Source organism: Notolepis coatsorum (genome assembly GCF_963971535.1).
Source record: "Notolepis coatsorum genome assembly, chromosome: 9".
Lineage (NCBI taxonomy): Eukaryota > Metazoa > Chordata > Actinopteri > Aulopiformes > Paralepididae > Notolepis > Notolepis coatsorum.
In genome coordinates this window covers 148380314-148397033 of record NC_140173.1, presented here as the reverse complement: position 1 = coordinate 148397033, position 16720 = coordinate 148380314, and the positions used below count along the sequence as shown (strand labels likewise).

Here is a 16720-nt window from a genome sequence, read left to right as displayed (position 1 = left end):
CCCAGAATAGCATTGAGACCTCGTGCGAATTAATAACTGAATTGTCAGAGTTTGGCACTGTACCGTCGAGTGCGACGTATTTCTATTAAGTTAATAATAGTCTATTGTGTATGGTGCATCGTGCGGTTAGAGTTCTAAGGTGACCAGCATCTCCAACGCTTCCTCGTGTTATCTAGAGTCTTATCCAGGCTGGGCCGACCACATGGCGCTTTCATCCAAGGAGATCTAGGCGAGGACCGAATGGACATGTACACTGGATTACCTACCCGACGACTGCTTAGCCCTTTGCGGCTGGAATATATATTTGCTTTGGTACTGTGATTTGTGGAGCGGATAATCGCCGACGCCTGTGAGTGTTGGATTTACCCCCGAGAGGAGTCAAGTTGAGTCGGCGCTCAGAGAGCCTGAGGCCGCCTAGCTTCTTCTTCATTGTGGAGCTACAGCCTACAAGAGAACCAAGGTGTATTCATCTGCGGATCAAGAGTCTATCGCACTGTCTTCTGTACTTGAAGTCTCCCTAGATATCGTTGACCAGACGTTCTACTACCGACAGCTCTCCTACCCCCCCTGCCGGCTTACAACCGGGAGGACCCCCTCCAGTATATCCTGCTATATCATTAAGTGTACCATAGATATAATTCCCTAAGAGCCAGGTTGTATACTTGCTTCCTGCGTAACCAGAGATTGGACATTCAGTGTTGATTTGCCTACGAATACTCATTTGCCTTACAAGTGCAATCGAATGTAATATAAATATCCTATGTACCTTTTGCTCCATTAAATATTTGATTATTACTTTTGACTGGAACCGATTTCATTGTGGGAAGTGTTCATCATATTCATATATCGTGTACTGTATGGCCAGTAGTTAAAGTACATAAAGCGGTAGTGGTTTAATGATACCATACTTATCAATACAGTCAGGGAATTGTACCCCTCAGTTACAATTGGTCCTTCGAGCCGGAGGGTAATTAGTGTAATATTAATATAGTGGTATTAATATTGAAATGGCCTATGATGAACACTCCACAAAACGGTCCTCCTAAAGTAGATCGCCCGCAGCGTAGACGGCAGCCACCTCAGTACTTAGAGGATTACGCTGCCAGTATACTACCTAGCCTTCTACAGACGGTAAACGCGGTAAAAGTAGAAAGTAAAATTATGTCCGACCCTATCAACCAGGATACCCCGACCACAGAGGCCCTAGTGGGTTCTAATGTAACTGACCAAGCTCACGGTGGGGACCAGGAGGGAACTGACACGACTTTACCCCCCGCCAAGACCGAAGAAGTAGTCCCCGGAGAGCTCCGGGAGGAAGACAACCCTGGAACTCTGCACGGTACAAGATGAGGAGAGCGCCGAGGAGATAGAGCTCCAGGACTCCCCGCAGGAGAACGCATCTCCAACGAGTACTGCCAGGAGCGGATCACCTCAACCAGCGTCTTCCCCCAGCGAGGCGGACAAGATGCTGGCACAAGCGTTCCTCGCCAGCCTAGCAGCCTCAACAGAGCGCGATCGGCTCCAAGCACAGACGCTTAGTGAGCGCGAACATTCTTCCATGGAAAGAGAACGCATTCAAGCGCAGCAACGGACCGACGAAGATCGTATACGTCTAGAGATTAGACGCCTTCAGACGGAAGAGAATATGGCAAGAGACCGGGCCGACACCCAGCGTGCCGCTGCCGGTGCCCAAAGAGAAGCAGATCTCACCAAGCGCGAAGCCGAGCGCGACAGATTACAAGCGCAGCTAATGGAGCAGCTGATCGCCAAGGCAACACCCCCTCCCTCCGCACGGGGTTCCAGGGCCTCGTCAAGACACGGGTCAAGGGCACCCTCCCCTAACCGATCAAGCGACCCTGAACTCGACCACCAGAGAGAGCCTATACCCCCCTCCGAACCCCTTCCCCGACCGGTCCCAGTGAGACCCAGCTACAAGGAAGGAACGGCGTACACCGCGGAGAGGCTAAATAGACGACTACAGGATCTAGATGACCTGACAGAAGAAGAAGAGGGAGAGGAGGAGAGTCAAGCCCGACAGCAGCACAGTACTCCACAGGACCAGGAGGTCCAGTACAGCCCAGGCTCTACCCCCGCGGCGCTGCGCTACAGACCCCCGACTCTATTCACGGGTGAGCATGACGCACGACCAGCTCCGAGGAATAGCACCTGGATACGCGGGCCATGGTACCCTGCCGGTACCAGCCCACCGAGAGGCGTAAGAGGAGACTCGCCTAGGAGGCCTCTCTTCCAACGCTCACCGATGTGCCAGCCATCCACGGCGTCATACATTGGCACACCGACGTTTCCAGACTTCACCCATGAGAACCGAGCACAGTACACGGAGCTACGGATGTGCTTAGAGACAATGATGGTTGATGTAGCTGATGAACGCCACAAGTATGCTATCCTATTGAAGCACCTCAAGGTGCCCCGAGCGCACAATATAGCGCTGGCCTATGCCACCTCTACTACCCCATACACAGCGGCTCTAGCAGCACTAGACCAAAGATATGGACGCATATGGGATTACGTAATACAAGAGATAAGGCATATTGACCGCCTACCCCCAGCAACAGACAATCGTTCACTAGACGACCTGTCTATTAAGGTACAATCCCTGGTAGGGAGGCTGGGGGCGCAACGAGAAAAGGGTATGCACGAACTATACGCAAACTCTAATGTCGAGAGGATTTTAGAGAAGCTGCCGCCCGCCCGACAAGAGCGCTTGAGGCGGCAAAGAGACCACCGTGATCCTAACGGTCCCGAGCCATCCCTCCTAGACCTAGCCGACTTCCTGGCGAGAGAAGTCAGCAGCCTACGATTGGATACGTTCGTGCGGAGCACACCAAGCTCCAGAGAGGGACCTAGGAGAGCAAACGATGGCCGAAGATTGGTGACTGTCATGCACCAATCAGAATCAGTACCGAGCAGCAAGAACCACAGTACCCCCTCGATGAAAGAGAAGTGGAAGATGGTGTGCCCGTACTGCGAAAGGGAACACTGGTTGTCACAATGTGACCTGTTCAAGAAGATGACCGCTGAAGAAGTGAGTCAATGGATAAAGTCCAACCGACGCTGTTACCGATGTGCGCGCAGTCACATGGCAGCCGAGTGCCGCCTAAAGAAGAGGTGTAGTCGGTGTGACGGAGCCCACCTAGATGTCCTACACGACAGTAACAGAAGAAAGCCTGCACCTCCCAGCAGCACAAAGGCAAGTGTTATGTACATTGACCCCGCTAGCAGCGGGGGCGCCCAGGTGCTCTTAAAGGTGGTCCGCGTAACACTGAGTTACCAAGATAAGGTCATGGACACTTACGCCGTCCTTGACGACGGGTCAGAGAAGACCCTTCTCCTCGCGTCCGCTGCGGCCCAGCTGGGGCTGCGGGGGAGCGAAAACCAGATGACGATTCGGACAATAAGAAGAGATCTAAAGACGATAAAGGGCGAGAATGTCTCCTTCACTATCGCAGCAAGCGGGCAGCCAGAGAGACGGTATAGGATTACTAATGCTTTCACCAGCCAAGAAATAGGACTATCGCAGTACACCTACCCCATCGCCAAGCTGATGGATAAATATGTGCACCTGCGTCAACTACCTATCCCGCTCATAGACGGTGCCACCCCGACCCTGCTGATAGGCTCCGACCATGCAGACCTCATAGTCCCGATATACCGGGTCCATACAGGACCCAGAGGTTGTCCTGCAGCAGTCGAGACCCGCCTAGGATGGACATTACAAGGCCCCCTCGCTAAGTCTCTTAACCGAACAGCAGCCACTAGCTGCCTCCACTCCAGAGTGACAGAAGAAGACACCACCCTCCTACAACATGTCGAGAGGCTATGGACACTAGAGACAATGCCCTTTAAGAACGAAAAGAAAGACATTCGTTCTAAGGAAGACATTTACGCTATAGCCCTCCTCGAGCAAGGGACAAAGAGAGTCAAAGTCAACGGAGTGATGAGATACGCAACTCCACTCCTGAGGCGAGAGGGAATGCCCACCTTTCACGCCACAAAAGAAGCGACGGAGCGGTATCTACAGAGCGGCGCCTAGCCAAAGACCCCGCTCAAGAGACTGTGTACCGCGCTGAGATTAACAAGCTAATCACAGCGGGACACATAAAGAAAATTGACATTAAAGAGGCCGATCAGACAACCGAATCATGGTACGTGCCGCACCACAAGGTCCACCACAACGGCAAGGATCGTATTGTGTTTAACTGCAGCTACCAGATCGGATCACAAAATCTGAATAAAGAGCTCTTGCCCGGCCCAACACTCGGCCCCTCTCTACTAGGCGTGTTACTACGCTTCCGCCAGGACAAGGTGGCTATCAGCGGCGACATCAAAGGGATGTTCCTGCAGGTGAGACTAGTGGAGGAGGACAAGCCCCTGCTGCGGTTCCTATGGAGAGAGAGGATCGGGGATGAGCAACCATCCATATATCAATGGGAAGTCCTCCCTTTCGGAACCACATGCAGCCCATGCTGTGCTACGTTTGCACTACAAAAACACGTCGCAGAGGACCCAGCAGCAGATGAAGAGGTCCGACAAAGTGTAACAAATAGTTTCTACGTGGACAACTGTTTGCAAAGCGTCTCGACGCCAGAAGAAGCCGAGGCTCTTCTACTCAAGCTCCGCGCCTCCCTGATCAAAGGCGGCTTTGATCTCAGGCAGTGGGCCAGCAGCGACCCGCAAGTATTGCGCAGCCTCTCCCCTGAGGACAAGGCAGCGAGCAGCGAGACCTGGATGGCGACCATCCCAGGAGAAGCCCAAGAAATGACACTAGGACTAGTCTGGCGCTTCAAAACAGACTCGCTCCATTATAGACACAAACCCCTGACCAAGGAGCAGGGAAGGTCGACGGCGATACCGACCACCAGACGGAGTGTATACAGAACACTCGCCAGACAATATGACCCGTTGGGATGTATTCTACCTTACACCACCAGGGCAAAGATGATTGTAAGAGCGCTATGGGACAAGGACCAGGGCTGGGACGATCCCATACCCAAACACCTTGCATCCACATGGAGAGAGTGGGAGACGGAACTCCGCTCACTCCCAGGTGTCAATATACGCCGCAGCTACTTCCCACCCACAGTGAGGCCAGAGACATGCAAGATGGACCTGCACGTATTCAGCGACGCCTCCGAAGTAGCCTACGGTTCGGTGGCCTACTTGCGTGCCCAAGAGGAGGGAGGAGAAATACATACTGCTTTCATCCTGGCTCGCTCAAGAATAGCCCCACGAAAGCAACAATCTATCCCGCGTCTAGAGCTCTGCGCAGCCCTAGCAGGAGCGCAGCTTGCCACGTTAATCCAACGTGAACACACCATTCCGGTGCAAAGAACAATCTTGTGGTCAGACTCCACGACAGTACTCACATGGATCCGGTCTGATTCGTGCAGATACAAGGTCTTCGTGGGAGTCAGAGTCAAATTTTTTTTTTTTTTTTTTTTTTTTTTTTTTTTCACTACCTATCTTTGTGAAAGTGGCTTCTCAGCTCTGGTCCAGCTGAAGACAAAGCGGGGGAACAGATTGGACATTGAGCATGACCTCAGAGTTGCTTTGTCTACCATCACCCCAGACTTTGAGACTCTTGTCAGGAGCAAACATCATCCCCAGTTATCCCATTAGTTCCCTGCATGTTAAGCTAAGAAGTCTGCTAAGAAGGATATATTATTTATTATTATTATTATTTTATTTCATTGTGTTTTTAGCCCTTAGTTGCACTTTTGTTGCAACCCCAGTTATCCCATTAGTTCCCCCAAACGTAGGTCTGTTATGTTAAGCTAAGAAATCTGCTAAGAAGCATATTATTTATTATTATTTTATTTCATTGGGTTTTTAGCCCTAGTTGCACTTTTATTGCAATCCCAGTTATCCCATTAGTTCCCCCAAACTTAGGTCTGTTATGTTAAGCTAAGAAGTCTGCTAAGAAGCATAATTATTTATTATTATTATTTAATTTCGTTGGGTTTTTAGCCCTAGTTGCACTTTTGTTGCAACCCCAGTTATCCCATTAGGGGCGACAGTGGCTCAGGAGGTAGAGCAGTCGTCTGGCAATCCGGAGGTTCCCGGTTCGATTCCTGCTCCTCCCAGGCAGCGTGTCGATGTGTCCTTGAGCAAGACACTTAACCCCTAATTGCTCCCGATGAGCAGGTTGGCACCTTGCATGGTTGCCTCCGCCATCGGTGAGTGATGGGTAAAATGTGAGTAACAAATTGTAAAGCGCTTTGGATAAAAGCGCTATATAAAAAAGCAGCCATTTACCATTAGTTCCCCCAAACTTAGGTCTGTTATGATAAGCTAAGAAATCTGCTAAGAAGCATATTATTTATTATTATTTTATTTCATTGGGTTTTTAGCAATAGTTGCACTTTTGTTGCACTTTTTTGTGTTTATTTCATGTTTTGAAAGATTGCGTATTACTGCAAATTTTTTTTTTTACATAAATCATAGTGGTTAAAAATGTTGGGTCGCGACTTAATGACTAAGGAAAATGTTGGGTCCCGAGGCTAGACCAGTTGAGAACCACTGATCTAGAGTCTTATCCAGGCTGGGCCGACCACATGGCGCTTTCATCCGAGGAGATCTAGGCGAGGACCGAATGGACATGTACACTGGATTACCTACCCGACGACTGCTTAGCCCTTTGCGGCTGGAATATATATTTGCTTTGGTACTGTGATTTGTGGAGCGGATAATCGCCGACGCCTGTGAGTGTTGGATTTACCCCCGAGAGGAGTCAAGTTGAGTCGGCGCTCAGAGAGCCTGAGGCCGCCTAGCTTCTTCTTCATTGTGGAGCTACAGCCTACAAGAGAACCAAGGTGTATTCATCTGCGGATCAAGAGTCTATGGCACTGTCTTCTGTACTTGAAGTCTCCCTAGATATCGTTGACCAGACGTTCTACTACCGACAGCTCTCCTACCCCCCCTGCCGGCTTACAACCGGGAGGACCCCCTCCAGTATATCCTGCTATATCATTAAGTGTACCATAGATATAATTCCCTAAGAGCCAGGTTGTATACTTGCTTCCTGCGTAACCAGAGATTGGACATTCAGTGTTGATTTGCCTACGAATACTCATTTGCCTTACAAGTGCAATCGAATGTAATATAAATATCCTATGTACCTTTTGCTCCATTAAATATTTGATTATTACCTTTGACTGGAACCGATTTCATTGTGGGAAGTGTTCATCATATTCATATATCGTGTACTGTATGGCCAGTAGTTAAAGTACATAAAGCGGTAGTGGTTTAATGATACCATACTTATCAATACAGTCAGGGAATTGTACCCCTCAGTTACACTAAGACTGAAACAGTCCGCCTGGGTATATCTGTAGTGTAGTTGTTATTGCTGTGTAATTGTCAAAGAATGTGCTGTGCCTGTGAGTAAGTGCTTTTCACAATTTTTTTCAGAACTATACTTGATTGATTGATTGATTGAAAAGTTTATTAACAGATTGCAGAATGGGTACAGTACAGTACAGCTCAATACATACAATTGTTAAGAGGATGCAGACCTGAGAAAGACTTTCGTCTTGTTTCCATCAGGGTCCTCCATTTTCAATTCATTATGACACACACGACATACAGATAGACAGTACTGCTACATCTATACATTTATGACATACCAGATTTTCAAATACAGTACTGTTTGTGATACTAAAAAAAATCCAGAAAAAGAGTGTATATACATTTGACATAGAAACTGTGCATTGGGGGAGGTTGGGTAGGTGGGGTTTCAGCTTTCAATATCTGTTAGTTAGTGTTATTGTTTGAACTTACTGTATGTTTTGAGTGTGTATAAAACTGTTATTAGACAAGAAAAACTAAAAGCGGAATGGAATTTCTACAGGTTTTTAGTGAAGTAGACATTGCATCAAGAGTTAAGCCGGCCGACCCCAGGTTAACGGTTACCGAGTGAACTATGGGAATTGTAGTCGCGTTAGCCCTTTGTAACAACAACCCAACAGTAGATCACAGTCTAGTCTACCGTGCATGTATTTCCTTTTTTATTTTTTTTGTATTTGAAGGGCGTTTTTTTTTTTATATATATCTCGGCTCGGCCAATCGTATTCAGCTAGGGGCGGGCCCTCTCGTCGCGGTATCCACTGAGCGAGCGCGTCGGCACCGGGGGGGGGGGGGTGAGTTTTATGGGTTTTGTGTAGCTGTCAATCATTTCCAGTGGGCGGGACCGGAGAGAGATCAGCAGCGCGAGCCTCGACTCGACAGCAGCAGCAGCAGCAGCGGCGGCGCGCGGCTCCGCATCCGACATCACACACAAGCAGAGGGGCCAACAGACACACGGACGGAGTCACGGAGGACATTATTATTATCACAAAAAAAAGAAAAACGGCCCGACTATTCTTCATAAATGACCCCGTATGGATTACTAACACGCTTTCGTCGAAGACCCTAATCGTTTCTCGACATAGGTAAGGCTGTTTTTTTCGGTTTTGTTCTAACGTTAGAGTGCGAAGGCATCGTTTTTTTGTTACTCGGTGGATATTATGGCTAACGGTTAGCTCCACCGTGTAGCCGCACAACCTTTACCGTGTCGTTAGCTGCACTTCACCCCGACGGCGGAGTTATAGTTGGAGGAGGAGGAGAGGAACAAGCTGCTCCGTTTAAACAAGAGGGGGTGAATGAATGAGGTGGGCCAGCTTTAGTATTATTATTAGCCCGTGCAACCGAGAGAAAACTTAACGTTAAACGGATTATCTAAAGTTATTATTGTGTGTTGTGCTAGAAGGCACAACGGGATAGTTTTCTCTCTAAGCTAGCTGCTGCTATAGCGAGTGGTGTTGTGTTTTTGTTGAGCTGCTGCCTGTCTGTGTGGAACAATTCAACCAAACCAACGGTGTCGTCGAATATCTGTAGGATTAATAATGGCCCACCAAAAAAAAGTGATATTAAATAAATAACGATTAATATTAGACGACGGTTAAATCGCTATAATATTATCGTGATTCTCGTCGTATACCTACGCTATTACACTGTAGTAGTTCAACGTAGTACCGTTTGCTGCTTTCCCGTTAATTCGTTTGTCCAGCACAACTGATCCAACAGTAGAATAGAAAGCTATACAGATTAACTGATCCAGCAGTAGAATAGAAAGCTATACAGAACTGATCCGACCAACAGTAGAATAGAAAGCTATACAGATGAACTGATCCAACAGTAGAATAGAAAGCTATACAGATGAACTGATCCAACAGTAGAATAGAAAGCTATACAGATTAACTGATCCAACAGTAGAATAGAAAGCTACACAGAACTGATCCAACAGTAGAATAGAAAAGCTGTACAGAACTGATCCAACAGTAGAATAGAAAAGCTGTACAGAACTGATCCAACAGTAGAATAGAAAAGCTGTACAGAACTGATCCAACAGTAGAATAGATAGCTATACAGATGAACTGATCCAACAGTAGAATAGAAAGCTATACAGATGAACTGATCCAACAGTAGAATAGATAGCTATACAGAACTGATCCAACAGTAGAATATTAAGCTATACAGAACTGATCCAACAGTATAGAATATTAAGCTATACAGAACTGATCCAACAGTAGAATATTAAGCTATACCGAACTGATCCAACAGTAGAATATTAAGCTATACAGAACTGATCCAACAGTAGAATAGAAAGCTATACAGAACTGATCCAACAGTAGAATATTAAGCTATACAGAACTGATCCAACAGTAGAATAGAAAGCTATACTGCTGGACAAACGAATTAACGGAAGCATCACTTGTTGTTGTCGCGAATTCATATTATAACACATAAATATAATTTGTCTTTCTCAAACTGTTGTTTAGGTAGGTAGGTAGTTTTATTTAGACAATAAACATATATGCAGATCACATGAGTATTTGCTTAGTCAGGGATAGAAAACGAAAAGTCCAGAGAGGACTTATTTCCATCGTTGTCCCAGTGGAGAGTCAAGGATGCTGGGTTCATAATCACCACTCGTTTACAGTAATATTTCACAATCATTACATTTGATAGTAGTAGTAATAATGGCACACACAGTCATTAATTAATACAACACCAAACATGCGCATTTGTTGAGACATGGCGGACTATAGCCTTGAGAGACACATAACAAATTCATATATCACACTACTACAGCGAATTCATAAACATAATTTGTCATTCTCCAAATTTTCCCCGTCTGGCGACATCACTGGTGTTTAAAAACGAGTTGATATATATATTTATATGGCTGGCACACTGGTGGTGGTGTGTACTGTAGTTAATTTAAAGCGAACCGTTTTTTCTTTCTCTCCTTCCCTTTTTATTGCTGACCGCTCTCCAGCTAAAGGTCCCATTTTGCAGAACGAAGGGGAAGAGAAGCACAGACAGGAGCAGTCCCCGTGTGTGTGTGTGTCGGTGTGTGTGTGTGTGTCGGTGCATTGTTGAGACAGCTCTCTGGTTAGTCACTCACTTCATGCGACGAGCTGCTCTAAAGCCAAATAGTCATCATGGGGGCGGATGGCATTGTTGTAGCCTCCGCGATCATTCGTGAGATAGTCATTTAGTGAAGGCATCGATCTGCTTCTGTTATGATGATGACTATACAATACATGTTTATATAAATATATATATATATATATTCGGGTAACAAGTGCTTGCTTGATATTCCAGCCCCCCCCCCCCCTCCACCCAGATCTTTATAATAAAGGTTGACCTTGTTTGTTCCAAAGAGCCTTTCGTCGATTTGGTTCTTCTTTGTCAGACAGTCAGAGAGGAGGAGGCACGAACCCGAATGTTACTCAGTGGATAATACTAGTCAGCAAAAAATATATATAAATGCAGCCCATAATACCAGATAAACAACACGCTGTAGAGGGAACGGTGTTACTTTATATACAACTTCGCGTTGTGTTACTGTGTTATAGCAGCACGGCTTGTTGTTTCTGGGAGAGGTGGAGTAGTTTGGTCTCTGTCTGTGTTTTACTGCTCGACTCTCCGCAGAGAGAGGGGGAGAGAGAGAGAGACGGAGAAAGAGAGAGAGAGACGGGGAGAGAGAGACGGAGAAAGAGAGAGAGAGACGGGGAGAGAGAGACGGAGCGAGAGAGAGAGAGACGGAGAAAGAGAGAGAGATACGGGGAGAGAGGGAGAGAGACGGAGCGAGAGAGACAGGCGGAGAGAGAGAGACGGAGAGAGAGAGAGGTAGAGAGAGAGCGATAAAGGAGAGAGAGAGAGACGGAGAGAGAGAGAGAGGGAGAGAGAGAGAGAGAGAGAGGGAGGAGGCCTGTAAGTGACAGAGAGAGAGAGAGAGAGAGAGAGAGGGAGGACTCAGGGAAACACGGAACGGCCGTCGAGCACCACCCCCCCTCTATAATAATAAACAACGCATTAAGAATGATCTCCGTCTCGGGGAGATGATTAAATTATGTATTATTCTATAGAGATGGTGGTGGAAGAGTGCAGCTCTCGCCGTGCGGCACACAGAGAGAGACTGTCAGCTCCAGAGAAATGGCGTCATCCTGTTCTCTCTCTGTGTGTGTGGAGGAGTGTAGACTGCGTGGTGTTACAGGCAGTGCGCTGCAGACAGGCGGCCAGACACACGCGCGCTGACGTGCCCGTGCAGGCGGCCCGTTATCCGCTGCTGTCAACCCCCGCGTCGATCGGAATTCACCTCTCCCCGGTAACCCCCCCCCCGCCCGCACCCACCGTGAAATCAAATCACCCGTGTGTTTTTGTGTGTATATATATAGGGCCGAGTGTGTAAATCAGCTTGTTTAGGTCAGTTGTTTTTTATTTGCTCAGAGCCACAGAGAGAGAGAGAGAGACCCCGGCCACACGGGGTATTATTACATAAACGGCTTTAAACGCTGAGCGATCAGCCTGCGATGGTTTACTTTGCAACACAAGATATTTTGGGATTGTAGCTTGGAGAGGTTTAAGTTTGAAATCTGTCACGACTATACACGCGCAACACACACACACGCGCTATGATTGTTTTACGCAGACAAAGTGTGCCCGAACTATTTGAAACCCTTTCACTACCACACTACGGAAGGTTAACCCTTTACTCTCATCACACTACAGACGGTAGTAAGGGTAACCCTTCTGTAGTGAAAGGGTTAAACTGAGCACAGGCTCGATCTTAAAACGCACTAATTGTTCTTCTAACAATTCAAATATGTAATGGCTTTGTGTGACATGTTTAGCCTTTTTTTTCTTTCTTTCTGGAGAGGCACTTCTTGCCAGCAAATCTGAAGCGGCACCTGTGTTGTCTACTGGACAGATTTTCCATGGCATCAACTGTTTAGGAGAGCAAGTGATGTCATCGCGACAGTGGATTGCTCTGACTGAACTGCGCTTTTTGCAGAATGCCAAGGTCTGACAGGGTTCGCACAAGGTCCTTGAAGTGCTTAAAGTGCTTTTTTTAAGTGCTGTCTTGCGCCGCTCCAACTACTTTCCCTCATTTCTTTGCGTGTGTGACGCTCTAGCTTGCTCTAGCTGGCAAGCAGGCCAAGAAGATGCAACAGCATTTAAAAGTGAATTGTATCCTTCAAGTGACATCATTGAAAATGAAAAATAGTGCTTGGAAAAGTACTTAAAAGTCCTTGAATTTAATTTAGCAATGTCTGGGAACCCTATTCTGATCTCATGACTCAAAACTTCTGTTTTTCTCTCTCTTCTAGACACAGATTTGTTACACTGGTCACCTACGCAGAAGTCCGTGGACTCAAACAGAGATGAAGGTATGTTCATTTATACTTATTTCATCACTTAATTAAAGCCACGTTTTCACTTGCTTATGGCTGAGAAAGTGAAAGTCACCAAGACTCACCATTTCACCCGGATCTCAAGATAACATTGTCAACAACAACAACATTGCATTTTAACACTATGATCGCCGCGGACACGTTTTCACGTCATTCCTAGCCATGCTCATTCTGCCGAAGACGCCGTAACTCGTCTTTGATGTCAATATTTCAAAAATCTGTCATCGAAATCATATTTCCTTTCCGGAGCCCTGAGATGTTCTTGATGTTCAAGAGCGCCATCTGGTGGCCGATCGGCAGATCGCCAACCGGAAATTAACCTTTGAACCGGTAGTGCTCATCCATATGTGGTCCGGCCACTCGCTATCGTTAGAGAGACTCCGTATTGACACAGTGAACATCGATCGGTGCAAATAACTCGAAAAAACAACATGATTTGGACGTATATACTATTATACAACCTGGAAATGGATCGGGCATTTCTCCATCCCATAATAGAACAAATTCTGTTCCACGCTCATCTGCCAGCGGCGCGAGGAAGCCACGGTAAGATTCAGCGTTATTTTCTAACGTCTTCTATACTAACTGATCTGATGAACATATGACCCACTCTGGATGAATCATCTAACGCTGCCCACGGAATTATAAACGATCCCCCGCCCATCCGGTCATCATCAGATGATATGTAGTAACTTCTAGAACCACATCCAGTTGAAATTTTTTATCTCGCACAGATTCCTACCAAACTGTATTTGATCATCAATATAATGCATTTAGGGCTATAAATCACGTTCTGAAGAAAGCTGCAGAAAACGATAAAAACATACTTATACTTTAGACCATATTTTAGTATGAATATGTGAATGAAAAAGTTTAACGTTGCTACACCCTGAACAATACATATAGGACATTGAATGGGCCATATTAATAATGGCAATTTAGCAATAGAATTAAAAAAGTTATAGCCCTGCAAAGAAGGGGAACTTCTCCATAGACAAATAGAGCTGGCGAGGGATGGTAAATTATGAATTTAACCCATGGCGATTAAAGTGTTAATGAGTAAATTAATAGCTTGTCCATTAACCTGCTGTTGTGTGGCAGTGAAAGGGTTAACCTTATGTGTATTGTCACAGTGAAAGGGTTAACCGTTTGGTAGTGCGGCAGTGAAAGGGGTAACCTTCTGTAGTGTGGCAGTGAAAGGGTTAACCTTCTGTAGTGTGGTAGTGAAAGGGTTAACCTTCTGTAGTGTGGTAGTGAAATGTTAACCTTCTGTAGTGTGGTAGTGAAAGGGTTAACCTGCTGTCGTGTGGCAGTGAAAGGGTTAACCTGCTGTTGTGTGGCAGTGAAAGGGTTAACCTTCTGTGTATTGTCGCAGTGAAAGGGTTAACCGGTTGGTAGAGCGGCAGTGAAAGGGTTAAAGGTCATCTCTATACCACCAAATGTATGGACCATATTCAAATGACTGGCTGTGATACCAGTATTGGACACTGACAAAAATAATACATTTGTTACTTATACATATTACTTAATTATGAGAGTGACTCTCCAGTGGCTTTAAATGCATTTTGGCTGACGTTTCTGGCAACTGACAACGGTATATATAATGTTTTTGTATTGATATCATTTGTAGAATTCGTCTGTCAGACAAGAAAGACAATTCTAGCAATGCTTGAGCAAACAAATCTGGTTGAAGCCGGGGAGGGAATGCCTTTGAATGAGAACAATATATAAACCAATACGACTGCGTTTAACAACACAAAGCAATACAAAAAAAGCTAATTTGATATGAATTAAAACGTTGAAAGCCTCTGGTGTTGTTGATTGCAGCACTATTCAACTTTGGAAACCCCCGAGGCTGTAATTGTTTTTGGAAGTGGGCTATAATAAACATTTACTCTGTTCACATACTGTGGTTTCAGTGGATCAAAGTGCGAACCTTCATTATGCCTGTTGTAAGTTGTTGTCTTTTTAATCTCTTTCTTTTTACCTCGCCGCCTGTGGTCTTGTTGCTATGGCAGCCATATGTTGCGTGGTAACCACCAGACGTTATTCAATTTGTATACTAATTGACGGGTCATAGCCTGCTGTTACACTAGGATTAAAGATGGTTATGTTTTTCACTGAGTGGGTGAGTGACCTTTGTTGTTTGTGTTAGTTTTTCTCTCGACACATACAACGCACCAGCCAGCTACGAATGGGGGGGGAAATATGAAGCAGAATGCAATAAGAACGTGTTTTAGATTGGTCAAGGTTTCTGTAAGGAGAGGTTTACAATGAGGAGATGCTACCGTTACTGTGTGGTGACGACCGCAGTGCTCTCTTTAGTCATAGTCATGCAGTGGATCATATTTTGGATGGATGATTATATTTTGTCTCGATTACAGGGTTCGCACAAGGTCCTTGAAGTGCTTAAAGTGCATGATTTTTTTTTTACAAAAAAAAGCCAATGCCTGGAATTCCTTGAAAACAGCCAATTTTTTTGCAAGGTGCTTAAAAAGTCATTGAAATTCAAATCAACCATTTGCATTAAACATTGGATCCGATCCCCCCCCCAAAAAACAGCATTTAAAAGTGAATTGTATTCCCCTTTAAATGCTCCTTTAAAATGAAAAAGAGTGCTTGGAAAAGTACTTGAAAGTCCTTGAATTTTGCTTTGCAATGTCTGTGGGAACCCTGCTATTACCATTTATTGGGCTTTGAAGCCTCAGTGGTATCTGTGAACAATCAAAACGTCATTCTTTCTGCGCGCAACATTTCCATGCAGCGGGTAAATGAGAGCTATGTGATAGAAGATAGGTTTTCTGGAAGTTGCCATGACTGCATGTTCTCTCGTCTGAGAAGAATTGATTTTCAAAAGTGAATGTTGGATTATTATTTATTTAGCTATTTCTGATGCTGACGTAGGCACATCTTTGGAGTGGTAAAAAAACAAGCCCAAAAAAAACCATGGTCTGTGATACAGCAGTATCATGTCTAGTGCAAGCTAGCCCGAGCGTTGGTCATGATGAGCGGCCAATGATTAATCTATAGATTCATAAAATGTTGCCTGCATTTAACCCACGTTTTGGTGTCTGATTATTGTGATTAGGCTAATAGTAACAAACCATTTTCTATGGGTTATTAACCGTTATTGGATCATTTCTGCCAGCCTTTATGAATAGTTACAACATGTATTGATTTATGGCGAGCGCTTCTCTGGCTGTTTGTAGCTCTGTCAGTGTTTGCCCTCTATCTGTTCAGCAGTGACAGCCCCCCACTGTTAACTTAAAATAAACTCTGCCACTGCCAGAAATACAACAATCAATGGTAATTGATGATTTTCCTCTTGTCGTTCACCTCAAGTGAACAAATATAGGGGGATTACAGTACATTGAGTTCATATATCATTGTTAACCGTCTGTAGTGTGGGTGGTGAAAGGGTTAACCTTCTGTAGTGTGGTAGTGAAAGGGTTAACCTTCTGTAGTGTGGTAGTGAATTGATTGATTGATTGATTGAAAAGTTTATTAACAGATTGCAGAATGGGTACAGTACAGTACAGCTCCTCAATACACACAATTGTTAAGAGGATGCAGACCTGAGAAAGACTTTCGTCTTGTTTCCATCAGGGTCCCCCATTTTCAATTCATCATATGACACACACGACATACAGATAGACAGTACTGCTACATCTATACATTTATGATAAGGGTTAACCATCTGTAGTGTGGTAGTGAAAGGGTTAACCCTCGGTAGTGTGGTCGTGAAATGGTTAACCTTCTGTAGTGTGGTAGTGAAAAGGTTAACACTTTGTCGTGTGGCAGTGAAACGGTTAACCTTCTGTATTGTCGCGGTGAAAGGGTTAACCATTTGGTAGTGAAAGGGTTAATATGCAACTGTGTCAGTTTGGTCAATCTATTTGAGGTTTGAAGCGAGCAAAAATAAATAAATACAATCTGGTTGTCAGAGCCGGATTTCAACA

At 45.4% G+C, this 16720-nt stretch overlaps 1 protein-coding gene across 1 annotated transcript in view; it reads left to right on the top strand.

The window, feature by feature from the left end:
• Positions 1-8310: 8310 nt before the first annotated feature.
• Positions 8311-16720, top strand: part of arid4b (AT-rich interaction domain 4B) — a gene marked incomplete at its 3' end in the record, with an annotated part of 132132 nt that continues 123722 nt past the window's right edge. Inside the window, 2 exon segments of the mRNA XM_084322048.1 lie at positions 8311-8450; positions 12678-12737. Of these exon segments, the coding sequence (XP_084178174.1) occupies positions 12732-12737 (6 nt within the window). The 5' untranslated portion in view covers positions 8311-8450; positions 12678-12731.